Source organism: Nerophis ophidion, linkage group LG13 (genome assembly GCF_033978795.1).
Source record: "Nerophis ophidion isolate RoL-2023_Sa linkage group LG13, RoL_Noph_v1.0, whole genome shotgun sequence".
In the NCBI taxonomy this organism is placed as follows: Eukaryota; Metazoa; Chordata; class Actinopteri; order Syngnathiformes; family Syngnathidae; genus Nerophis; species Nerophis ophidion.
In genome coordinates, this window is record NC_084623.1 from 58,226,946 (window position 1) to 58,254,738 (window position 27,793).

At 33.7% G+C, this 27,793-nt stretch overlaps 1 protein-coding gene across 2 annotated transcripts in view; it reads right to left on the reverse strand.

Moving 5' to 3' along the window:
• rab38a (RAB38a, member RAS oncogene family) overlaps positions 1-15,305 on the reverse strand; it is a 23,873-nt gene extending 8,568 nt beyond the window's left edge. Inside the window, exons 1-3 of one of the 2 annotated variants that reach the window (XM_061919269.1) lie at positions 14,829-15,305; positions 14,441-14,776; positions 2,441-2,721 (exon numbers count right to left, since the gene is read on the reverse strand). In XM_061919269.1, the coding sequence (XP_061775253.1) occupies positions 2,441-2,721; positions 14,441-14,776; positions 14,829-14,892 (681 nt within the window). In that variant the 5' untranslated portion in view covers positions 14,893-15,305. The remainder of the gene's footprint in view (positions 1-2,440; positions 2,722-14,440; positions 14,777-14,828) is intronic. The other variant, XM_061919270.1, reaches the window with a different exon arrangement.
• Between the last annotated feature and the right edge of the window lie 12,488 nt (positions 15,306-27,793).

A 27,793-nucleotide genomic window follows, 5' to 3' on the forward strand; every position in this document is an offset into this window, starting at 1 on the left:
GGTCTCAAGAAGGTAAGAACTACAAGAATGTGTGTGTGAGTGTTACCTTAGTGGAGGTCTCAAGAAGGTAAAATACAAGAATGTGTGTGTGAGTGTTACCTTAGTGGAGGTCTCAAGAAGGTAAGTAATACATGAATGTGTGTGTGAGTGTTACCTTAGCGGAGGTCTCAAGAAGGTAAAATACAAGAATGTGTGTGTGAGTGTTACCTTAGTGGAGGTCTCAAGAAGGTACGAACTACATGAATGTGTGTGTGAGTGTTACCTTGGCGGAGGTCTCAAGAAGGTACGAACTACAAGAATGTGTGTGTGAGTGTTACCTTAGTGGAGGTCTCAAGAAGGTCATAACTACAAGAATGTGTGTGTGAGTGTTACCTTGGCGGAGGTCTCAAGAAGGTAAGAACTACAAGAATGTGTGTGTGAGTGTTACCTTAGCGGAGGTCTCAAGAAGGTCAGAACTACAAGAATGTGTGTGTGAGTGTTACCTTGGCGGAGGTCTCAAGAAGGTAAGAACTACAAGAATATGTGTGTGAGTGTTACCTTAGCGGAGGTCTCAAGAAGGTCAGAACTACAAGAATGTGTGTGTGAGTGTTACCTTGGCGGAGGTCTCAAGAAGGTAAGAACTACAAGAATGTGTGTGTGAGTGTTACCTTAGCGGAGGTCTCAAGAAGGTAAGAACTACAAGAATATGTGTGTGAGTGTTTCCTTAGCGGAGGTCTCAAGAAGGTAAGAAATACAAGAATGTGTGTGTGAGTGTTACCTTAGTGGAGGTCTCAAGAAGGTAAGAAATACAAGAATGTGTGTGTGAGTGTTACCTTGGCGGAGGTCTCAAGAAGGTAAGAACTACAAGAATGTGTGTGTGAGTGTTACCTTGGTGGAGGTCTCAAGAAGGTACGAACTACAAGAATGTGTGTGTGAGTGTTACCTTAGTGGAGGTCTCAAGAAGGTAAGAACTACAAGAATGTGTGTGTGAGTGTTACCTTGGCGGAGGTCTCAAGAAGGTCAGAACTACAAGAATGTGTGTGAGAGTGTTACCTTGGCGGAGGTCTCAAGAAGGTAAGAACTACAAGAATGTGTGTGAGTGTTACCTTAGTGGAGGTCTCAAGAAGGTCAGAAATACATGAATGTGTGTGAGAGTGTTACCTTGGCGGAGGTCTCAAGAAGGTAAGAACTACAAGAATGTGTGTGAGTGTTACCTTAGTGGAGGTCTCAAGAAGGTAAGAACTACAAGAATGTGTGTGAGTGTTACCTTAGTGGAGGTCTCAAGAAGGTATGAACTACAAGAATGTGTGTGAGTGTTACCTTAGTGGAGGTCTCAAGAAGGTAAGAACTACAAGAATGTGTGTGAGTGTTACCTTAGTGGAGGTCTCAAGAAGGTAAGAACTACAAGAATGTGTGTGAGTGTTACCTTAGTGGAGGTCTCAAGAAGGTAACAACTACAAGAATGTGTGTGTGAGTGTTACCTTAGTGGAGGTCTCAAGAAGGTAAGAACTACAAGAATGTGTGTGAGAGTGTTACCTTGGCGGAGGTCTCAAGAAGGTAAGAACTACAAGAATGTGTGTGAGTGTTACCTTAGTGGAGGTCTCAAGAAGGTCAGAAATACATGAATGTGTGTGTGAGTGTTACCTTAGTGGAGGTCTCAAGAAGGTAAGAACTACAAGAATGTGTGTGAGTGTTACCTTAGTGGAGGTCTCAAGAAGGTAAGAACTACAAGAATGTGTGTGAGTGTTACCTTAGTGGAGGTCTCAAGAAGGTAAGAACTACAAGAATGTGTGTGTGAGTGTTACCTTAGTGGAGGTCTCAAGAAGGTAAGAACTACAAGAATGTGTGTGAGTGTTACCTTAGTGGAGGTCTCAAGAAGGTAAGAACTACAAGAATGTGTGTGTGAGTGTTACCTTGGCGGAGGTCTCAAGAAGGTCAGAACTACAAGAATGTGTGTGTTAGTGTTACCTTGGCGGAGGTCTCAAGAAGGTCAGAACTACAAGAATGTGTGTGTTAGTGTTACCTTGGCGGAGGTCTCAAGAAGGTAAGAACTAGAAGAATGTGTGTGTGAGTGTTACCTTGGTGGAGGTCTCAAGAAGGTAAGAACTACAAGAATGTGTGTGTGAGTGTTACCTTGGCGGAGGTCTCAAGAAGGTACGAACTACAAGAATGTGTGTGTGAGTGTTACCTTGGCGGAGGTCTCAAGAAGGTACGAACTACAAGAATGTGTGTGTGAGTGTTACCTTGGCGGAGGTCTCAAGAAGGTAAGAACTACAAGAATGTGTGTGTGAGTGTTACCTTGGCGGAGGTCTCAAGAAGGTACGAACTACAAGAATGTGTGTGAGAGTGTTACCTTGGCGGAGGTCTCAAGAAGGTACGAACTACAAGAATGTGTGTGTGAGTGTTACCTTGGCGGAGGTCTCAAGAAGGTAAGAACTACATGAATGTGTGTGAGTGTTACCTTGGCGGAGGTCTCAAACCAGCCCACAAAGCCGTTGTCCTGGCAGAACTGCTCCATCTTGAGTCCGTTATTGGTGAGGACGTCCCGGCCTTGGTCGCACTTGTTGGCCAGCAGCACGGTGGCGACGTGTTTGCCGTTGCCTAGCGTCACCTTGGAGTCCAAGTCCTCCTTCCACTTGGCGACCGCCTCGAAGGAGGCGGGCCTCGTCACGTCGAACACGATGAAGGCGCCCATGGCCTCGCGGTAGTACACCCGGGTCATGTTGCCGAACCGCTCCTGGCCTACAACAAAAGTATTAGTACACCTTCAGATGGGTAAAAAATGGAGGAACAATTGTATTTCTACCAGGTCACATGTTTTGGGCCTGCTGCCTCACCGTCCAGGGGTCAAGCTCGCCCCAAAGGGGTTTGAATGCTAACAACACGGCTAATGCGACTGTCCTGCTGAGCAAGTTTTGGCAGAACAACTTACGCCCAGTTCTAACTGGGAAGAACTAGTCAGAGTGTGAAGAAGTACTTCCGGGCGGTGTCCATGTTGTAGTGGCCGGGTGAAGACCACAATCCACATGAGGACTGGATCTTATAGTCTTTTATATTGTGTGAACAGAGAGTCTGTGACGATTCGGTGGCATCTAGGTGTGAACGGGGGTGGTATAGCTCGGTTGGTAGAGTGGCCGTGCCAGCAACTTGAGGGTTGCAGGTTCGATTCCCGCTTCTGCCATCCTAGTTACTGCCGTTGTGTCCTTGGGCAAGACACTTTACCCACCTGCTCCCAGTGCCACCCACACTGCTTTAAATGTAACTTAGATATTGGGGTTCACTATGTAAAGCGCTTTGAGTCACTAGAGAAAAGCGCTATATAAATATAATTCACAACGGTGCTCTTCCTGGATGCAGTCGGGCTCGGACACGGCGTACGGGTAAGAATCTAATATTTATTTAAAGGGGAACATTATCACAATTTCAAAAGGGTTAAAAACAATAAAAATCAGTTCCCAGTGGCTTGTTGTATTTTTTTAAGTTTTTTTCAAAATTTTACCGGTCTCGGAATATCCCTAAATAAAGCTTTAAAGTGCCTTATTTTCGCTCTCTTCGAAACCACTATCCATTTCCCTGTGACGTCACACAGTGCTGCCAATGTAAACAAACAATGGGAATACCACAGCAAGATATAGCAACATTAGCTCGGATTCAAACTCGGATTTCAGCGACTTAAGCGATTCAACAGATTACGCATGTATTGAAACAGATGGTTGGAGTATGAAAGTATTGAAGAAGAAACTAAAGCTATTGACGCTATTCATAGCCATAGCATGGCCGAATAGCTGCGTTAGCATCGCTGGTAAAATGTGCGGACCAAACGATCGGGACTTTCGCATCTTGTGACACTGGAGAAACTTAAATCCGTCGATTGGTAAGTGTTTGTTTCGCATTAAATGTGGGTGGAAGGAAACGTAATATAGTTGCAAATGTATCTGCAGGTTATCCATACATCTCTGTGCCATGTCTGCTTTAGCACCGCCGGTAAATAGCATGTTAGCATCGATTAGCATGGTAAGTTAGCATCGATTAGCTGGCAGTCAACGTCAACAAAACTCACCTTTGTGATTTCGTTGACTATCGTTGCAAATGCATCTGCAGGTTATCCATACATCTCTGTGCCATGTCTGCTTTAGCACCGCCGGTAAATAGCATGTTAGCATCGATTAGCGTAGCATGTTAGCATCGATTAGCTGGCAGTCAACATCAACAAAACTCACATTTGTGATTTCGTTGACTTAATGGTTGCAAATGCATCTGCAGGTTATCCATACATCTCTGTGCCATGTCTGTCTTAGCATCGCCGGTAAAATGTGGAGACACTCTGGCACATTCAATGGGGGTCTGGCGGCAGACACTTTGGCATCTTGGGGCCAGTGGTGCAACTTGAATCCGTCGATTGGTAAGTGTTTGTTTCGCATTAAATGTGGGTGGAAGGAAACGTAATATAGTTGCAAATGCATCTGCTGGTTATCCATACATCTCTGTGCCATGTCTGCTTCAGCACCGCCGGTAAATAGCATGTTAGCATCGATTAGCATAGTAAGTTAGCATCGATTAGCTGGCAGTCAACATCAACAAAACTCACCTTTGTGATTTCGTTGACTTAATGGTTGCAAATGCATCTGCAGGTTATCCATACATCTCTGTGCCATGTCTGTCTTAGCATCGCCGGTCAAATGTGGAGACACTCTGGCACATTCAATGGGGGTCTGGCGGCAGATTTCTTGCCAGTGGTGCAACTTGAATCCCTCCCTGTTAGTGTTGTTACACCCTCCGACAACACACCCACCAGGCATGATGTCTCCAAGGTTCCAAAAAATAGTCAAAAAAACGGAAAATAACAGAGCTGAGACCCGGTGTTTGTAATGTGAAAATGAAAATGGTGGGTGTGTTACCTCGGCGACGTCACATTCTGACGTCATCGCCTCCAGCGAGATAAACAGAAAGGCGTTTAATTCGCCAAAATTCACCCATTTAGAGTTCGGAAATCGGTTAAAAAAAAAATAGATGGTCTTTTTTCTGCACCATCAAGGTATATATTGACACTTACATACAGTAGGTCTGCTGATAATGTTCCCCTTTAAATAAAAACAGGCTGATAACAAAAACACTGAGTATGGAAGACAAAACAAAGAGCTAACTAGCATGAGTGCTAGGAGAACAAAATGCATTAGCCAGTTCACTCAAAGAAACAAGGAGGCTAAACGTGGACGCTAACGAGTACAAAATGCATGAAAACCGAGTCGTCACTTGTGAGGACAAACTGTATGTAACACAGACTTGGAGAAGAGAACCAGCGACTGAAACTGCTTTGTTAAATAATGTAGCGTCTCTAATGGAAAAAAAACAGGTGTGCAAAGAAAGGCAGGTGAACGAATCAAGTCGCCATGGTGACAAATACAAACAAGGAAGTGCACAAACTTCGGAAGAGTCAAACAATAAACAAGAAACACAAGAGACTCAAAACCTAAAACCATACATGATCCAGGAAGTGGATCATAACAGAGTCAGGGTGACTTTTTATTACGCAACAACAAAAAAGCAAGGAGGATTATTGATCATCAGAGATGTGTGATTATCTTCTGGCGGCTGTAGGCGATGTCGTTTATTTTCACTTTCAGGATGACAATCTGTCTTTTTCAAAGTGCTTTACTAAACGACTACAAATCACGTTTGTTCGTATATATTATTTTACTAGCGGAGAATGCTAATATAGTTCCGGGGTTGTTGGGAGGTTGGTTGATCCATGCACAGTAGTATCAATATCAGATCAATACTATCATAATCAATACCACCGTATTTGTCTGTTGTCAAAGTATACTGTATATATGCAGCTTCTATATATTGTATATCTATACCAGGGGTGTCCTAACTTTGTATTATAGGTGACATTATTATTTATATTTACAATATTAGAGAATTGAGTATTGGCCAATACCAATATTGATCCGATATGATACCAGCACTGATAGATAGATATATATATATATATATATATATATATATATATATATATATATATATATATATATATATATATGTATGTATGTATGTATGTATGTATGTATATACATATATATATACATACATATATATACATACACATATATATATATATACATATACACATATATATATACCGCTTGTCCCTTTCGGGGACAAGCGGTAGAAAATGGATGGATAGATGTTTACTTGTTATTAGTCGGTGTGTTGTAAATCGAGTAAAACGTCAACACAGTATTCGTTTTTTTCTGAGTTCTTTACGAAAACCAAAGTTGGTATTGCAGGTCAGGTGACATGTAACATGTTTATATCTACAGACTGGTCAGGTGACATGTAACATGTTTATATCTACAGACTGGTCAGGTGACATGTAACATGTTTATATCTACAGACTGGTCAGGTGACATGTAACATGTTTATGTCTACAGACTGGTCAGGTGACATGTAACATGTTTATATCTACAGACTGGTCAGGTGACATGTAACATGTTTATATCTACAGACTGGTCAGGTGACATGTAACATGTTTATATCTACAGACTGGTCAGGTGACATGTAACATGTTTATATCTACAGACTGGTCAGGTGACATGTAACATGTTTATATCTACAGACTGGTCAGGTGACATGTAACATGTTTATATCTACAGACTGGTCAGGTGACATGTAACATGTTTATATCTACAGACTGGTCAGGTGACATGTAACATGTTTATATCTACAGACTGGTCAGGTGACATGTAACATGTTTATATCTACAGACTGGTCAGGTGACATGTTTATATCTACAGACTGGTCAGGTGACATGTAACATGTTTATATCTACAGACTGGTCAGGTGACATGTAACATGTTTATATCTACAGACTGGTCAGGTGACATGAAACATGTTTATGTCTACAGACTGGTCAGGTGACATGTAACATGTTTATATCTACAGACTGGTCAGGTGACATGTAACATGTTTATATCTACAGACTGGTCAGGTGACATGTAACATGTTTATATCTACAGACTGGTCAGGTGACATGTAACATGTTTATATCTACAGACTGGTCAGGTGACATGTAACATGTTTATATCTACAGACTGGTCAGGTGACATGTAACATGTTTATATCTACAGACTAGTCAGGTGACATGTAACATGTTTATATCTACAGACAGGTCAGGTGACATGTAACATGTTTATATCTACAGACTGGTCAGGTGACATGTAACATGTTTACATCTACAGACTGGTCAGGTGACATGTAACATGTTTATATCTACAGACTGATCAGGTGACATGTAACATGTTTATATGTACAGACTGGTCAGGTGACATGTAACATGTTTACATCTACAGACTGGTCAGGTGACATGTAACATGATTATATCCACAGACTGGTCAGGTGACATGTAACATGTTTATATCTACAGACTGGTCAGGTGACATGTAACATGTTTATATCTACAGACTGGTCAGGTGACATGTAACATGTTTATATCTACAGACTGGTCAGGTGACATGTAACATGTTTATATCTACAGACTGGTCAGGTGACATGTAACATGTTTATATCTACAGACTGGTCAGGTGACATGTAACATGTTTATATCTACAGACTGGTCAGGTGACATGTAACATGTTTATATCCACAGACTGGTCAGGTGACATGTAACATGTTTATATCCACAGACTGGTCAGGTGACATGTAACATGTTTATATCTACAGACTGGTCAGGTGACATGTAACATGTTTATATCTACAGACTGGTCAGGTGACATGTAACATGTTTATATCTACAGACTGGTCAGGTGACATGTAACATGTTTATATCTACAGACTGGTCAGGTGACATGTAACATGTTTATATCTACAGACTGGTCAGGTGACATGTAACATGTTTATATCTACAGACTGGTCAGGTGACATGTAACATGTTTATATCTACAGACTGGTCAGGTGACATGTAACATGTTTATATCTACAGACTGGTCAGGTGACATGTAACATGTTTATATCTACAGACTGGTCAGGTGACATGTAACATGTTTATATCTACAGACTGGTCAGGTGACATGTAACATGTTTATATCTACAGACTGGTCAGGTGACATGTAACATGTTTATATCTACAGACTGGTCAGGTGACATGTAACATGTTTATATCTACAGACTGGTCAGGTGACATGTAACATGTTTATATCTACAGACTGGTCAGGTGACATGTAACATGTTTATATCTACAGACTGGTCAGGTGACATGTAACATGTTTATATCTACAGACTGGTCAGGTGACATGTAACATGTTTATATCTACAGACTGGTCAGGTGACATGTAACATGTTTATATCTACAGACTGGTCAGGTGACATGTAACATGTTTATATCTACAGACTAGTACGCAGGTCAGGTGACATGTAACATGTTTATATCTACAGACTGGTCAGGTGACATGTAACATGTTTATATCTACAGACAGGTCAGGTGACATGTAACATGTTTATATCTACAGACTGGTCAGGTGACATGTAACATGTTTATATCTACAGACAGGTCAGGTGACATGTAACATGTTTATATCTACAGACTGGTCAGGTGACATGTAACATGTTTATATCTACAGACTGGTCAGGTGACATGTAACATGTTTATATCTACAGACTAGTACGCAGGTCAGGTGACATGTAACATGTTTATATCTACAGACTGGTCAGGTGACATGTAACATGTTTATATTTACAGACTGGTCAGGTGACATGTAACATGTTTATATCTACAGACTGGTCAGGTGACATGTAACATGTTTATATCTACAGACTGGTCAGGTGACATGTAACATGTTTATATCTACAGACTGGTCAGGTGACATGTAACATGTTTATATCTACAGACTGGTCAGGTGACATGTAACATGTTTATATCTACAGACTGGTCAGGTGACGTGTAACATGTTTATATCTACAGACTGGTCAGGTGACATGTAACATGTTTATATCTACAGACTGGTCAGGTGACATGTAACATGTTTATATCTACAGACTGGTCAGGTGACATGTAACATGTTTATATCTACAGACTGGTCAGGTGACATGTAACATGTTTATATCTACAGACTGGTCAGGTGACATGTAACATGTTTATATCTACAGACTGGTCAGGTGACATGTAACATGTTTATATCTACAGACTGGTCAGGTGACATGTAACATGTTTATATCTACAGACTGGTCAGGTGACATGTAACATGTTTATATCTACAGACTGGTCAGGTGACATGTAACATGTTTATATCTACAGACTGGTCAGGTGACATGTAACATGTTTATATCTACAGACTGGTCAGGTGACATGTAACATGTTTATATCTACAGACTGGTCAGGTGACGTGTAACATGTTTATATCTACAGACTGGTCAGGTGACATGTAACATGTTTATATCTACAGACTGGTCAGGTGACATGTAACATGTTTATATCTACAGACTGGTCAGGTGACATGTAACATGTTTATATCTACAGACTGGTCAGGTGACATGTAACATGTTTATATCTACAGACTGGTCAGGTGACATGTAACATGTTTATATCTACAGACTGGTCAGGTGACATGTAACATGTTTATATCTACAGACTGGTCAGGTGACATGTAACATGTTTATATCTACAGACTGGTCAGGTGACATGTAACATGTTTATATCTACAGACTGGTCAGGTGACATGTAACATGTTTATATCTACAGACTAGTACGCAGGTCAGGTGACAAGTACCATTATCACTGCAGGCTGAGGAATAGCTCAACGGCGTCACAATGTAAACAAACGCCTTTGGTGGATCGATACCTAACATCCACTGTAATGATACCAAGTACAGGCACGTATCGAGTCGATACTACTATGATTACATCGCATCACAACATCTTCTTTCGTTCTTAAAAAATATATATATTATGGTTATAAAGTCAGTAAATATGTCCCTGGACACATGAGGACTAAGTATAAGACCAATCCTGTATCTACTTGGTATCGGATCGATACCTAAATGTGTGGTATCATCCAAAACTAATGTAAAGTATCAAAGAAGAGAAGAATAGGTGATTATTACATTTGAACAGAAGTGTAGATAAACATGTTAAAATGGAAAATAGCGCGACACCTACCCTTTACATCACTATTTCTTCATCAGTATTGGTTTATTATTAGGTATTTTATTTTATTGCATCATCCTGTAACTACTTGGTATCAGATCGACACTCAATTGTGTGGTATCCTCCAAAACTAATGTCAAGTATCAAAGAAGAGAAGAATAAGTGATTATTACATTTGAACAGAAGTGTAGATAGAACATGTTCAAGCAGACAATAAGCAGATATTAACAGTAAATGAACAAGTGGATTAATCAATTTTTTACAGTTTGTCCCTCATAATATGTAGAAAATAATAGGTGTATAAATGACACAATATGTTACTGCAGACTAATTAGGAGTCTTTGTTTGTTTACTTACTACTAAAACTACCAAGCCACTAAAGGACTTAACTGCAATAATAAACATATGTTTCATGTACTGCGATGAGGGGGCCACTTGTCCAGGGTGTACCCCGCCTTCCGCCCGATTTTAGCTGAGATAGGCACCAGCGCCCCCCGCGACCCCAAAGGGAATAGGCAGTAGAATATGGATGGATGGATGGATGTTTACTTACTACTAAAACTACCAAACCACTAAAGGACTTAACTGCAATAATAAACATATGTTTTATGCACTGCAATGAGGTAGCGACTTGTCCAGGGTGTACCCCGCCTTCCGCCCGATTTTAGCTGAGATAGGCACCAGCACCTCCCGCCACCCCAAAGGGAATAAGCGGTTGAAAATGGATGGATGGATGGATGGATGTTTACTTACTACTAAAACTACCAAACCACTAAAGGACTTAACTGCAATAATAAACATATGTTTCATGTACTGCGATGAGGCGGCCACTTGTCCAGGGTGTACGCCGCCTTCCGCCCGACTTTATCTGAGATAGGCACCAAAAAAGAGAAAAGGGAATAAGCGGTAGAAAAATGGATGGATGGATGGATGTTTACTTACTACTAAAACTACCAAACCACTAAAGGACTTAACTGCAATAATAAACATGTTTCATGTACTGCGATGAGATGGCGACTTGTCCAGGGTGTACACCGCCTTCCGCCCAATTTTAGCTGAGATAGGCACCAGCGCCCCCCGCGACCCCAAAAAAGGGAATAAGCGGTAGAAAATGGATGGATGGATGTTTACTTACTACTAAAACTACCAAACCACTAAAGGACTTAACTGCAATAATAAACATATGTTTCATGTACTGCGATGAGATGGCGACTTGTCCAGGGTGTACCCCGCCTTCCGCCCGATTTTAGCTGAGATATGCACCAGTGACCCCAAAGGAAATAAGCGGTAGAAAATGGAAGGATGGATGGATGTTTACTTACTACTAAAACTACCAAACCACTAAAGGACTTAACTGCAATAATAAACATGTTTCATGTACTGCGATGAGGCGGCCACTTGTCCAGGGTGTACCCCGCCTTCCGCCCGATTTTAGCTGAGATAGGCACCATAGGCACCAGTGACCCCAAAGGAAATAAGCGGTAGAAAATGGAAGGATGGATGGATGTTTACTTACTACTAAAACTACCAAACCACTAAAGGACTTAACTGTAATAATAAACATATGTTTCATGTACTGCGATGAAGTGGCGACTTGTCCAGGGTGTACACCGCCTTCCGCCCGATTTTAGCTGAGATAGGCACCAAAAAAGTGAATAAGCGGTAGAAAATGGATGGATGGATGGATGTTCACTTACTACTAAAACTACCAAACCACTAAAGGACTTAACTGCAATAATAAACATATGTTTCATGTACTGCGATCAGGTGGCGACTTGTCCAGGGTGTACGCCGCCTTCCGCCCGATTTTAGCTGAGATAGGTACCAGTGACCCCAAATGAAATAAGCGGTAGGAAATGGATGGATGTTTACTTACTACTAAAACTACCAAACCACTAAAGGACTTAACTGCAATAATAAACATATGTTTTATGCACTGCAATGAGGTGGCGACTTGTCCAGGGTGTACCCCGCCTTCCGCAAGATTTTAGCTGAGATAGGCACCAGCGACCCCAAAGGGAATAGGCAGTAGAAAATGGATGGATGGATGGATGTTTACTTACTACTAAAACTACCAAACCACTAAAGGACTTAACTGCAATAATAAACATATGTTTCATGTACTGCGATGAGGCGGCCACTTGTCCAGGGTGTACCCCGCCTTCCGCCCGATTTTAGCTGAGATAGGCACCAGCGCCCCCCGCCACCCCAAAAAAAGGGAGTAAGCGGTAAAAAATGGATGGATGTTTACTTACTACTAAAACTACCAAACATCTAAAGGACTTAACTGCAATAATAAACATATGTTTCATGTACTGCGATGAGGTGGCGACTTGTCCAGGGTGTACGCCGCCTTCCGCCCGACTTTAGCTGAGATAGGCACCAAAAAAGGGAAAAGGGAATAAGCGGTAGAAAATGGATGGATGGATGGATGCTTACTTACTACTAAAACTACCAAACCACTAAAGGACTTAACTGCAATAATAAACATATGTTTCATGTACTGCGATGAGGTGGCGACTTGTCCAGGGTGTACACCGCCTTCCGCCCGATTTTAGCTGAGATAGGCACCAGCGCCCCCCGCCACCACAAAAAAGGGAATAAGCGGTAGAAAATGGATGGATGGATGGATGTTTACTTACTACTAAAACTACCAAACCACTAAAGGACTTAACTGCAATAATAAACATATGTTTCATGTACTGCGATGAGGCGGCCACTTGTCCAGGGTGTACGCCGCCTTCCGCCCGATTTTAGCTGAGATAGGCACCAGTGACCCCAAAGGAAATAAGCGGTAGGAAATGGATGGATGGATGGATGTTTACTTACTACTAAAACTACCAAACCACTAAAGGACTTAACTGCAATAATAAACATATGTTTCATGTACTGCGATGAGGTGGTCACTTGTCCAGGGTGTACCCCGCCTTCCGCCCGATTTTAGCTGAGATAGGCACCAGCGCCCCCCGCCACCACAAAAAAGGGAATAAGCGGTAGAAAATGGATGGATGGATGGATGTTTACTTACTACTAAAACTACCAAACCACTAAAGGACTTAACTGCAATAATAAACATATGTTTTATGCACTGCAATGAGGTAGCGACTTGTCCAGGGTGTACACCGCCTTCCGCCCGATTTTAGCTGAGATAGGCACCAGCACCCCCCGCCACCCCAAAGGGAATAGGCGGTAGAAAATGGATGGATGGATGGATGTTTACTTACTACTAAAACTACCAAACCACTAAAGGACTTAACTGCAATAATAAACATATGTTTTATGTACTGCAATGAGGTAGCGACTTGTCCAGGGTGTACACCGCCTTCCGCCCGATTTTAGCTGAGATAGGCACCAGCACCCCCCGCCACCCCAAAGGGAATAGGCGGTAGAAAATGGATGGATGGATGGATGTTTACTTACTACTAAAAACTACCAAACCACTAAAGGACTTAACTGCAATAATAAACATATGTTTCATGTACTGCGATGAGGTGGCAACTTGTCCAGGGTGTACGCCGCCTTCCGCCCGATTTTAGCTGAGATAGGCACCAGTGACCCCAAATGAAATAAGCGGTACAAAATGGATGGATGTTTACTTACTACTAAAACTACCAAACCACTAAAGGACTTAACTGCAATAATAAACATGTGTTTTATGCACTGCGATGAGGTGGCGACTTGTCCAGGGTGTACCCCGCCTTCCGCCCAATTTTAGCTGAGATAGGCACCGGCGACCCCAAAGGGAATAAGCGGTAGAAAATGGATGGATGGTACCCTAAGATTTTTGGTTAAAATGGAGCCAATAATGAAAACATTTTTGTGGTCCCTTTTATTTAGAAAAGTACCGAAATAACGGTACGGTTCCAGCACTATTAGGGACTGGTCCGCAGGTCATGTGACAGGTCAGGAGTCAGGTGAGCGTCTAAGATCTGCTTGTCATCACAAGAACATTCTTCACAGGCCCACAACTAAAAGGACGGCATGCGGCGCGGCCAAGAAGGAGCGCTCACAATAAACGCTCCTCTGTTGGCCTGAAATCCGCCTCACATGAGGAGCTCGTGCTCCCAAAGTGCAGCTGGGGGCCGCACTCCTCAGCTGGGAGTCCAGGCGACACTCACGTGAGACGGAACCTTCGGGACTTCATTTCTAAACATCGGCAGTTTTACGCCTAATAATCAACATGGAAACAGTTTCTGCACTTGTACTGACGGTCCAAAAGGTCCGATTGTGACATACAAAGGGAGCCTTTTTCTGACCGAATGACGCCTAAAACTTAGGGAGCTGAGTAGTGGAAGGTGAGTCGTGTTGGAGTCCACGTACCTGCGATGTCCCACAGCTGCAGGCGCACGGTCTCCTGGTCCAGGTTGAGCACCTTGAGGGCAAAGTCCACCCCGATGGTGGCCCGGTAGTTGGGGCTGAAGTTGTGGTGCACGTAGCGCTTGATGATGCTGGTCTTGCCCACCCCCAGGTCCCCGATGACCAGGATCTTGTACAGGTGCTCCTTGGCGTGGTTGTTCTGCATGGCGAGGTGCCGAGCATGAATCCACTCGGGTGGAAGTGGCCGCCGGGACGGGGGAAGGGCGGCGAGGGGGAGAGAAGAAGGAAGGGGAGGCCAAGTGGGAGCCAAGGTGGGACGTCCACTGGAGGCGCTCGGACCTTGTGACTGCCACAAGCCCCGCCCACTTCTGACAAGCGGAGGCGCTCGGACCTTGTGACTGCCACAAGCCCCGCCCACTTCTGACAAGGAATTTGTGCGAGTCCCTGCTGCACATGAGTGGGAGATGTTAAATAAATGTTAGGGAAGTCGGACTTTTTTGTTGTGCTGAGCATTCTGATAGCGATCATCCATGAGGGAGATCGGCCGATACCAATGCCGATCACATGATTCAACTTGGGGTGGATGTATGGAGTGATATTACTGCCAAGACTCCACAAACTCTAAAAAAATGTTTCAAACTAAAAAAAAAATGTTAAAACTCAGACATTTTTCAAATTCCAAAATATTTTTTTAGTAAAAGAAATGTTTCTCAAACTCAAAAAAAATTGTCTTAAACACACAAAAAAAGTTTTAAACTAAAAATATGTTTGAAACTCAAAAAAATGGTTCACAAACACATTTTTTCTAAATTAAAAAAAACGCCTCAAACTCAATAAAATGTTTCTCAAACTCCAAAAATATATTCTTTAACACCAAAAGAATTTGGAAGTCCAAAATTTTTTGGATTGAAAAATTTTTCTCAAACGCCGACATTTTTTTTAAACTCAATTTTTTTCAAACTAAGAAAAAATGTTAAAACTCAGACATTTTTCAAATTCCAAAATATTTTTTTAGTAAAAGAAATGTTTCTCAAACTCCCAAAAAAATATTTCTGAAACACACAAAAAAAGTTTGAAAATCAAAAAAAAGTTTCCCAAACACAGAAAAATGTTTCAAAACATGGTTTCAAACTCAATTTTTTTTCTCAAACACAATTTTTTTTCTCAAAAATTTTTTTTTCTATATTAAAAAAATGCCTCATACTCAATAAAATGTTTCTCAAACTCCAAAATATTTTCTTAAACACAATTTTTTTTTTTCTCAAACACAATTTTTTTTCTCAAACAATTTTTTTTCTAAATTAAAAAAATGCTTCAAACTCAATAAAATGTTTCTCAAACTCCAAAATATTTTCTTAAACACAAAAAAAATTTCGAACTCCAAAATTTTTTTTTATTCAAAAGTTTCTCAAACGCCAACATTTTTTTTTAAGTCAAATTTTTTTTTCACGAACTCAGAAAAATGTTTCAAAACTCAGAAAAATGTTTCAAACTAAAAAAAATGTTAAAACTCAGACATTTTTCAAATTCCAAAATATTTTTTTAGTAAAAGAAATGTTTCTCAAACTCAAAAAAAAATGTCTTAAACACACAAAAAAAGTTTTAAACTAAAAATATGTTTGAAACTCAAAAAAATGGTTCACAAACACATTTTTTCTAAATAAAAAAAAACGCCTCAAACTCAATAAAATGTTTCTCAAACTCCAAAAATATATTCTTTAACACCAAAAGAATTTGGAAGTCCAAAATTTTTTTTGATTGAAAAAATTTTCTCAAACGCCGACATTTTTTTTGAACTCAATTTTTTTTTTCACAAACTCAAAAAGATGTTTCAAAATACAAAAAAATTTTTCAAACTAAGAAAAAATGTTAAAACTCAGACATTTTTCAAATTCCGAAATATTTTTTTAGTAAAAGAAATGTTTCTCAAACTCAAAAAAAAATATTTCTTAAACACACAAAAAAAGTTTGAAAATCAAAAAAAAGTTTCACAAACACAGAAAAATGTTTCAAAACATGGTTTCAAACTCAATTTTTTTTCTCAAACACAATTTTTTTTCTCAAACAATTTTTTTTCTAAATTAAAAAAATGCCTCATACTCAATAAAATGTTTCTCAAACTCCAAAATATTTTCTTAAACACAAAATTTTTTTTTCTCAAACAATTTTTTTTCTCAAACAATTTTTTTTCTAAATTAAAAAAATGCCTCAAACTCAATAAAATGTTTCTCGAACTCCAAAATATTTTCTTAAACACAAAAAAAATTTCGAACTCCAAAATTTTTTTTTATTCAAAAGTTTCTCAAACGCCAACATTTTTTTTAAGTCAAATTTTTTTTTCACGAACTCAGAAAAATGTTTCAAAACTCTGAAAAATGTTTCAAACTAAAAAAAAATGTTAAAACTCAGACATTTTTCAAATTCCAAAATATTTTTTTAGTAAAAGAAATGTTTCTCAAACTCAAAAAAATATTTCCTAAACACACCAAAAAAATGTTTGAAACTCAAAAAAAGTTTCACAAACAGAAAAATTTTTCAAAACTCCAAACATGGTTTCAAACTCAATTTTTTTTCTCAAACACAATTTTTTTTCTAAATAAAAAAAATGCCTCAAACTCAATAAAATGTTTCTGAAACTCCCAAAATATTTTCTTAAACACAAAAAAAATGTCGTACTCCAATCTTTTTTTTTTAAAGTTTCTCAAACGCCAACATTTTTTTCAAACTCAAATTTTTTTTTCACAAACTCAGAAAAATGTTTCAAAACTCGGAAAAATGTTTCAAACTAAAAAAAAAATGTTAAAACTCAAAGACAATTTTCAAATTCCTAAATATTTTTTTAGTAAAAGAAATGTTTCTCAAACTCAAAAAAAATATTTCTTAAGCACACAAAAAAAATGTTTGAAACTCAAATAAATGTTTCACAAACACAGAAAAATGTTTCAAAACTCAAAACATGGTTTCAAACTCTATTTTTTTGCTCAAACAACTTTTTTTCTAAATTAAAAAAAATGCCTCAAACTTAATAAAATGTTTCTCAAACTCCAAAAAGATTTTCTTAAACACAAAAAAAATTTCGAACTCCAATTTTTTTTTTTATTAAAAAGTTTCTCAAACGCCAACATTTTTTTCAAACTCAAATTTTTTTTTCACAAACTCAGAAAAATGTTTCAAAACTCGGAAAAATGTTTCCATCCATTTTCTACCGCTTATTCTGTTTCAAACAAAAAAAAAAGTTAAAACTCAAAGACATTTTTCAAATTCCAAAATATTTTTTTAGTAAAAGAAATGTTTCTCAAACTCCCAAAAAATATTTCTTAAACACAAAAAAATGTTTGAAACTCAAAAAAATGTTTCACAAACACAGAAAAATGTTTCAAAACTCCAAACATGGTTTCAAACTCAATTTTTTTTTCTCAAACACAATTTTTTTTCTAAATTAAAAAAAATGCCTCAAACTCAATAAAATGTTTTTCAAACTCCAAAATTATTTTCTTAAGCACAAAAAAATTTCGAACGCCCAAAATTTTTTTTTGTTAAAAAAAGTTTGTCAGACGCCAACATTTTTTTCAAACTCACATTTTTTTTCCACAAACTCGGAAAAACGTTTCAAACTAAAGAAAAACGTTAAAACTCAAAGACATTTTTCAAAAACTCAGAAAAATGTTTCATACCCAAAACTTTTTCTCAAAAAAAGCCTCAAACTCAATAAAAATGTTTCTCAAACTCCATTTTTTTTCTTAAACACAAAAAAAATATTGTATCTCCAAAATATTTCTTAGTAAAATAAATGTTTCTCAAAACAAAAGAATACATATTTCTTAAACACACAAAAAAAAGGCTAACTCAAAAAAATGTTTAAAAAAAAAAAAAAAGTTAAAACTCAGACATTTTACAAATTCCAAAATACTTTTTTAGTAAAAGAAATGTTTCTCAAACTCAAAAAAAAATGTCTTAAACACACAAAAAAAATGTTTTAAACTAAAAATATGTTTGAAACTCAAAAAAATGTTTCACAAACACAGAAAAATGTTTCAAAACTCAAAACACGGTTTCAAACTAAAAATTTTTTGTCAAACACAATTTTTTTTCTAAATTAAAAAAAATGCCTCAAACTCAATAAAATGTTTCTCAAACTCCAAAAATATTTTCTTAAATGCAAAAAAAATTTCGAACTCCAAATTTTTTTTTTTAACTACAAAAAGTTTCTCAAACGCCAACACTTTTTTCAAACTCCAATTTTTTTTCCCAAACTCGGAAAAATGTTTCAAACTAAAAAAAAATTTGAAAACTCAAAGACATTTTTCAAATTCCAAAATATTTTTTTAGTAAAAGAAATGTTTCTCAAACTCCCCAAAAATATTTCTTGAACACACAAAAAAATGTTTGAAACTCAAAAAAATGTTTCACAAACAGAAAAATGTTTCAAAACATGGTTTCAAACTCTATTTTTTTTCTCAAACACGATTTTTTTTCTAAACTAAAAAAAATGCCTGAAACTCCAAAATTTTCTTAAACACCAAAAATTTTCCAACTCCAAAATTTTTTTTAATTACAAAAAGTTGCTCAAACTCAAATTTTTTTTTCACAAACTCACAAAAATGTTTCAAAATACAAAAAAATTTTTCAAACTAAAAAAAAATGTTAAAACACCAAGACATTTTTCAAATTCCAAAATATTTTTTTAGTAGAAGAAATGTTTCTCAAACTCAAAAAAAAAAATTTCTTAAACAAAATGTTTGAAACTCAAAAAAATGTTTCACAAACAGAAAAATGTTTCAAAACTCAAAACATGGTTTCAAACTCAAGTTTTTTTCTCAAACACCATTTTTTTTCTAAATTAAAAAAAATGCCCCAAACTCAATAAAATGTTTCTGAAACTCCCAAAATATTTTCTTAAACAACAAAAGAATTTCGAACTCCAAATTTTTTTCTAATTAAGAAAAGTTGCTCAAACGCCAACATTTTTTTTCTAACTCAATTTTTTTTTCACAAACTCAGAAAAATGTTTCAAAATACAAAAAAATGTTTCAAACTAAAAAAAAATGTTAAAACTCAAAGACATTTTTCAAATTCCAAAATATTTTTTTAGTAAAACAAATGTTTCTCAAACTCCAAAAAAATATTTCTTAAACACACAAAAAACATGTTTGAAACTCAAAAAAATGTTTCACAAACACAGAAAAATGTTTCAAAACTCCAAACATGGTTTCAAACTCAATTATTTTTCTCAAACACAATTTTTTTTTTAAATAAAAAAAAATGCCTCAAACTCAATAAAATGTTTCTCAAACTCCAAAAATATATTCTTAAACACCCAAAAAATTTCGAAATCCAACATTTTTTCTAATTAAAAAAAGTTTCTCAAACGCCCACATTTTTTTTAAACTCAAATTTTTTTTTCACAAACTCATAAAAATGTTTCAAAATACAAAAAAATGTTTCAAACTAAATTTTTTTTTCTAAAACTCAGACATTTTTCAAATTCCAAAATATTTTTTTAGTAAAAGAAATGTTTCTCAAACTCAAAAAATATATTTCTTAAACACACAAAAAAAATGTTTGAAACTCAAAAAAAAGTTTCACAAACAGAAAAATGTTTCAAAACTCAAAACATGGTTTCAAACTCAATTTTTTTTCTCAAACACCATTTTTTTTCTAAATAAAAAAAAAATGCCTCAAACTCAATAAAATGTTTCTGAAACTCCCAAAATATATTCTTAAACACCAAAAGAATTTCCAACACCAAAATTGTTTTTAATTAAAAAAAGTTGCTTAAACGCCAACATTTTTTTTTTAAACTCAAATTTTTTTTTCACAAACTCAGAAAAATGTTTCAAAACTCGGAAGAATGTTTCAAACTAAAAAAAAATGTTAAAACTCAAAGACATTTGTCGAATTCCTAAATATTTTTTTAGTAAAAGAAATGTTTCTGAAACTCAAAAAAATTATTTCTTAAGCACACAAAAAAATGTTTGAAACTCAAAAAAATGTTTCACAAACACAGAAAAATGTTTCAAAACTCAAAACATGGTTTCAAACACAATTTTTTTTCTCAAACACAATTTTTTTTCTAAATTAAAAAAAATGCCTCAAACTCAATAAAGTGTTTCTCAAACTCCAAAAATGTATTCTTAAACCCACAAAAATATGTTTAAAAAAAAAAAAAAAATTCAAACTCAAAAAAAATGTTTCAAACAAAAAAAAACAACGTAAAATTCAGACATTTTTCAAACTTAAAAAAAAAGTTTCAAACTTTAAAATATTGTTTCAAACTCTAAACATTTTTTCAAACTTAAAAAAGTTTCAAACTAAAAAAAAAATGTTTTCAACTCAAAAAAAAGTTTCAAACTCAGAAAAATGTTGCAAAACTCCCAAAATGTTTCAAACTTAAAAAATGGTTTTAAACTCAATTTTTTTTTCTCAAACTCTGATTTTTTTCAAACTTTAAAAAATGCTTTAAACTCAATAAAATGTTTTTCAAACTAAAAAAATGTTTCTTAAACACAAAAAAATTCTAACTCCAAAACTTGTTTTTTTTAAATGTTTCTCAAACTCCAAAAAATGTTTCTCAAACAAGCAAAAAAATATCCAACTCAAAAAAATGTTTTAAACTCAAAAAAATGTTTCAACTAAAAAAAAAATTCTAAATAAAAAAAATGTTTCAAACAAAAAATACTTTAAAACTCAGACATTTTTCAAAGTAAAAAAAATGTTTTAAACTTTAAAATATTGTTTGAAACTCAAAACATTTTTTCAAACTTTAAAAAATATTTCAAACTCAAAAAAGTTTGAAACTCCCAAAAAATTTTGGAAACTCAAAAAAATGGTTTCAAACTCAAATAGGTTTTTCTCAAACAAAAATGTTTGCAAATCTAAAAAAAAATTTCTCAAACTAATTTTTTTCTTACTTATCAAAATACCTTAAACTCAAAATGTTTCTCAAACTCCAAAAAATGTTTCTTAAACACACAAAAACATTTGTATCTCAAAAATATTTTATTTATTAAGAAAATGTTTCTGAAATTCAAAAAAATAAAAGTTTTTTAAACAGAAAACATTTTTAACTGCAAAAAAATGTTTCAAACTCAAAAAAATGTTTCAAACTCCATTTTTTTTCTCAAACTCCATTTTTTTCTAACTTATAAAAATGCCTTGAACTCAATAAAATGTTTCTCTAATAAATAAAAAAAAGTTTACTAAACACAAAAATTTTTTAACTCAAAATAATGTTTTAAAATCAAAAAAAGGTTTCAAACTAAAAAAAAGTTAAAATTCAAAGACATTTTTCAAACTTAAAAAATGTTTACACTTTAAAATATGGTTTCAAACTCAATTTTTTTGTTCAAACTCGGAAAAATGTTTCAAACTCTAAACATTTTTTCAAACTCAAAAAATGTTTTCTAACTTAAAAAATGGTTTCAAAATCATTTTTTGTCTCAATGTTTTTTTCTAACTTCAAAAAATGCCTCAAACTCAATAAAATGTGTCTCAAATTTTAAAACAATGTTTCTTAAACTCCTTTTTGTCGTAGAAAACCTAGTTTTTGTAAAAAAAAACACAAAATATGCAATATTTTCTCCAAAATATATGTCAAAGTGTAATATTTATTGTGAAGTCATTGAAAACTTAAGTATGTCAATGATTGATAACATTGATTTTGATTCATTTTTTTGGGGGGGCGCAAAACTGTTTAAAAATTTTTTTTTATAATTTTATTAAGAGTCCCGTGGATCTAAAAGTGCTAAAAATAAATTATACTTTAAAATTTTTATTTTTAAAGCTTAAATCTCTTAATCAACTTTAAATCTATCTGTCAATTAGAAGTATTTATTATTACTATTTGTAATAGTTTATGACCTTTTTTTCATAGAAAACTTAGTATTTAGGAAAAAAAAATGCAATATTTTCTCCCATAAATATTTCATAGTGTAATATTTAATGTGCAGTCATTGGAGCCTTAAATATGTCAATAATTCATAACAACATTGATTTTGATTCATTATTATTTTTAGAGCAAACAGTTAAAAAAATATAATTTTGTCAAGATTCCCGTGGATCTAAAAGAGCCTCACTTATAAAATTGTTGAAAACTATATTTTTTTAAATTTCACTTTTAACACTTAAATCTGTCAATCAACTTAAGATCTGTCAATTAGAAGTATTTATTATTACTATTTTTAATAGCTTATGACCTTTTTGTCATAGAAAACTTAGTTTTTGTGAAAAGAAAAAAGCAATATTTTCTCCCAGAAATATTTCAAAGTGTAATATTTAATGTGAATTCATTGGAGCCTTAAATATGTCAATAATTCATAACAACATTGATGCTGATTCATTATTATTTCTAGAGCAAACAGTTAAAAAAAAATAATTTTGTCAAGATTCCCGTGGATCTAAAAGTGCCTCACTTATAAAATTGTTGAAAACTATATATTTTTTTATTTCACTTTTAACACTTAAATCTGTCAATCAACTTAAGATCTGTCAATTAGAAGTATTTATTATTACTATTTTTAATAGTTTATGACCTTTTTGTCATAGAAAACTTAGTTTTTGTGGGAAAATAAAGCAATATTTTCCCCCGGAAATATTTCAAAGTGTAATATTTAATGTGAATTCATTGGAGCCTTAAAAATGTCAATAATTCATAACAACATTGATTTTGATTCATTATTATTTTTAGAGCAAACAGTTTAAAAAAAAATAATTTTGTCAAGATTCCCGTGGATCTAAAAGAGCCTCACTTATTAAATTGTTAAAAATTATTATTTTATTTTACTTTTAACACTTAAATCTTGTCAATCAACTTGAAATCTGTCAATTAGATGTATTTATTATTACTATTTTTAATAGTTTATGACCCTTTTGTCATAGAAAACTTAGTTTTTGTGGGAAAAAAAAGCAATATTTTCTCCCAGAAATATTTCAAAGTGTAATATTTCATGTGAAGTCATTGGAGCCTTAAATATGTCAATAATTCATAACAACATTGATTTTGATTCAATATTATTTTTGGAGCAAACAGTTACAAAAAATTATAATTTCGTCAAGATTCCCGTGGATCTTAAAGGGCCTCACTTATAAAATTGTTAAAAATTATTATTTTATTTTACTTTTAACACTTAAATCTGTCAAGCAACTTGAGATCTGTCAATTAGAAGTATTTATTATTACTATTTTTAATAGTTTATGACCTTTTTGTCATAGAAAACTTAGTTTTTGTCAGAAAAAAAGCAATATTTTCTCCCAGAAATATTTCAAAGTGTAATATTTAATGTGAATTCATTGGAGCCTTAAAAATGTCAATAATTCATAACAACATTGATTTTGATTCAATATTATTTTTTGAGCAAACAGTTAAAAAAAAAAATAATTTCGTCAAGATTCCCGTGGATCTAAAAGTGCCTCACTTATAAAATTGTTAAAAATTATTATTTTATTTTACTTTTAACACTTAAATCTGTCAATCAACTTAAGATCTGTCAATTAGAAGTATTTATTATTACTATTTTTAATAGTTTATGACCTTTTTGTCATAGAAAACCTAGTTTTTTGTGAGAAAAAAAAAAGCAATATTTTCTCCCAGAAATATTTAAAAGTGTAATATTTAATGTGAATTTATTGGAGCCTTAAAAATGTCAATAATTCATAACAACATTGATTTTGATTCATTATTATTTTTTGAGCAAACAGTTAAAAAAAAAAAAAATTTCGTCAAGATTCCCGTGGATCTAAAAGTGCCTCACTTATAAAATTGTTAAAAATTATTATTTTATTTTACTTTTAACACTTAAATCTTTCAATCAACTTAAGATTTGTCAATTAGAAGTATTTATTATTGCTATTTTTAATAGTTTATGACCCTTTTGTCATATAAAACTTAGTTTTTGTGAGAAAAAAAAGCAATATTTTCCCCCAGAAATATTTCAAAGTGTAATATTTAATGTGAAGTCATTGGAGCCTTAAAAATGTCAATAATTCATAACAACATTGATTTTGATTCAATATTATTTTTGGAGCAAACAGTTACAAAAAATTATAATTTCGTCAAGATTCCCGTGGATCTAAAAGTGCCTCACTTATAAAATTGTTAAAAATTATTATTTTATTTTACTTTTAACACTTAAGTCTTTCAATCAACTTAAGATTTGTCAATTAGAAGTATTTATTATTACTATTTTTAATAGTTTATGACCTTTTTGTCATAGAAAACTTAGTTTTTGTGAGAAAAAAAAGCAATATTTTCTCCCAGAAATATTTCAAAGTGTAATATTTCATGTGAATTCATTGGAGCCTTAAAAATGTCAATAATTCATAACAACATTGATTTGGATTCATTATTATTTTTAGAGCAAACAGTTTAAAAAAAAATAAAAAATTCCATTAAGATTCCCGTGGATCTAAAAGTGTTAAAAAATATATATATATTCTTTTAAATTTCACTTTTAACACTTAAATCTCTCGATCAACATAAGATCTGTCGATTAAAAGTATTTATTATTACTATTTTTAATAGTTTATGACCTTTTTGTCTTAAAAAAAACCTAGTTTTTGTGGGGGGCTAAAAAACACAAAATATGCAATATTTTCTCTCAAAAATATTTCAAAGTGTAATATTTAATGTGAAGTCATTGGAGCCTTAAAAATGTCAATAATTCATAACAACATAGATTTTGATTCGTTATTATTTTTAGAGTAAACAGTTAAAAAATAATAATTTCGTCAAGATTCCCTTGGATCTTAAAGAGCCTCACTTATAAAATTGTTAAAAATTATTATTTTATTTTACTTTTAACACTTAAGTCTGTCAATCAACTTAAGATCTGTCAATTAGAAGTATTTATTATTACTATTTTTAATAGTTTATGACCTTTTTGTCATAGAAAACTTAGTTTTTGTCAGAAAAAAAAAAGCTATATTTTCTCCCAGAAATATTTCAAAGTGTAATATTTCATGTGAATTTATTGGAGCCTTAAATATGTCAATAATTCATAACAACATTGATTTTGATTCAATATTATTTTTGGAGTAAACAGTTACAAAAAATTATAATTTTGTCAAGATTCCCGTGGATCTAAAAGTGCCTCACTTATAAAATTGTTAAAAATTATTATTTTATTTTACTTTTAACACTTAAATCTGTCAATCAACTTAAGATCTGTCAATTAGAAGTATTTATTATTACTATTTTTAATAGTTTATGACCTTTTTGTCATAGAAAACTTAGTTTTTGTGAAAAGAAAAAAGCAATATTTTCTCCCAGAAATATTTCAAAGTGTAATATTTAATGTGAATTCATTGGAGCCTTAAAAAGGTCAATAATTCATAACAACACTGATTTTGATTCATTATTATTTTTAGACCAAACAGTTTAAAAAAAATTAAAAATTCCATTAAGATTCCCGTGGATCTAAAAGTGTTAAAAATATATATATATTTTTTTTAATTTCACTTTTAACACTTAAATCTCTCGATCAACTTAAGATCTGTCGATTAAAAGTATTTATTATTACTATTTTTAATAGTTTATGACCTTTTTGTCTTAAAAAAAACCTAGTTTTTGTGGGGGGAAAAAACACAAAATATGCAATATTTTCTCTCAAAAATATTTCAAAGTGTAATATTTAATGTGAAGTCATTGGAGCCTTAAATATGTCAATAATTCATAACAACATTGATTTTGATTCAATATTATTTTTGGAGCAAACAGTTACAAAAAATTATAATTTTGTCAAGATTCCCGTGGATCTTAAAGTGCCTCACTTATAAAATTGTTAAAAATGATTATTATTTTATTTTACTTTTAACACTTAAATCTGTCAATCAACTTGAGATCTGTCAATTAGAAGTATTTATTATTACTATTTTTAATAGTTTATGACCTTTTTGTCATAGAAAACTTAGTTTTTGTGAGAAAAAAAAGCAATATTTTCTCCCAGAAATATTTCAAAGTGTAATATTTAATGTGAATTTATTGGAGCCTTAAAAATGTCAATAATTCATAACAACATTGATTTTGATTCAATATTATTTTTGGAGCAAACAGTTACAAAAAATTATAATTTCGTCAAGATTCCCGTGGATCTAAAAGTGCCTCACTTATAAAATTGTTAAAAATTATTATTTTATTTTACTTTTAACACTTAAATCTGTCAATCAACTTAAGATCTGTCAATTAGAAGTATTTATTATTACTATTTTTAATAGTTTATGACCTTTTTGTCATAGAAAACTTAGTTTTTGTGAAAAGAAAAAAGCAATATTTTCTCCCAGAAATATTTCAAATGTGTAATATTTAATGTGAATTTATTGGAGCCTTAAAAATGTCAATAATTCATAACAACATTGATTTTGATTCATTATTATTTTTAGAGCAAACAGTTTAAAAAAAAAAAAATTCCATTAAGATTCCCGTGGATCTAAAAGTGTTAAAAATATATATATATTTTTTTTATTTCACTTTTAACACTTAAATCTCTCGATCAACTTAAGATCTGTCAATTAGAAGTATTTATTATTACTATTTTTAATAGTTTATGACCTTTTTGTCATAGAAAACTTAGTTTTTGTGAGAAAAAAAAGCAATATTTTCTCCCAGAAATATTTCAAAGTGTAATATTTAATGTGAATTCATCGGAGCCTTAAATATGTCAATAATTCATAACAACATTGATTTTGATTCATTATTATTTTTGGAGCAAACAGTTACAAAAAATTATAATTTTGTCAAGATTCCCGTGGATCTAAAAGTGCCTCACTTATAAAATTGTTAAAAATTATTATTATTTTATTTTACTTTTAACACTTAAATCTGTCAATCAACTTGAGATCTGTCAATTAGAAGTATTTATTATTACTATTTTTAATAGTTTATGACCTTTTTGTCAAAGAAAACTTAGTTTTTGTGAAAAGAAAAAAGCAATATTTTCTCCCAGAAATATTTCATAGTGTAATATTTAATATGAAGTCGTTGGAGCTTTAAATATGTCAATAATTCATAACAACATTGATTTTGATTCAATATTATTTGTTGAGCAATGACAGCTTTGTGTTACTAAAGTCAACTTTGCATCTTTTTCTCGTTAAATTTCACCTGTTTGCTCTTTTATTTCCCTTTTTTTTTTTTTAAATAGCATGAGTGCAGGAGAAGAAGGAACGAGTGGGAGTCACAAGCTGCGACTGCGGCCTGCAGCCTGGTCAGATGTTCGCCTGGAAGGTCAGAAGAAGCCGCGAGGACTGCAGTGTGGAGGACGTGCCAGCAAGAAAATCATAACTTCCTTTGACATTTCCAAATGTTGCAGTTTGAATAACGTGCTTGTGTTGCAAAGGCAGCCATTGACGAAGCATTCTAGG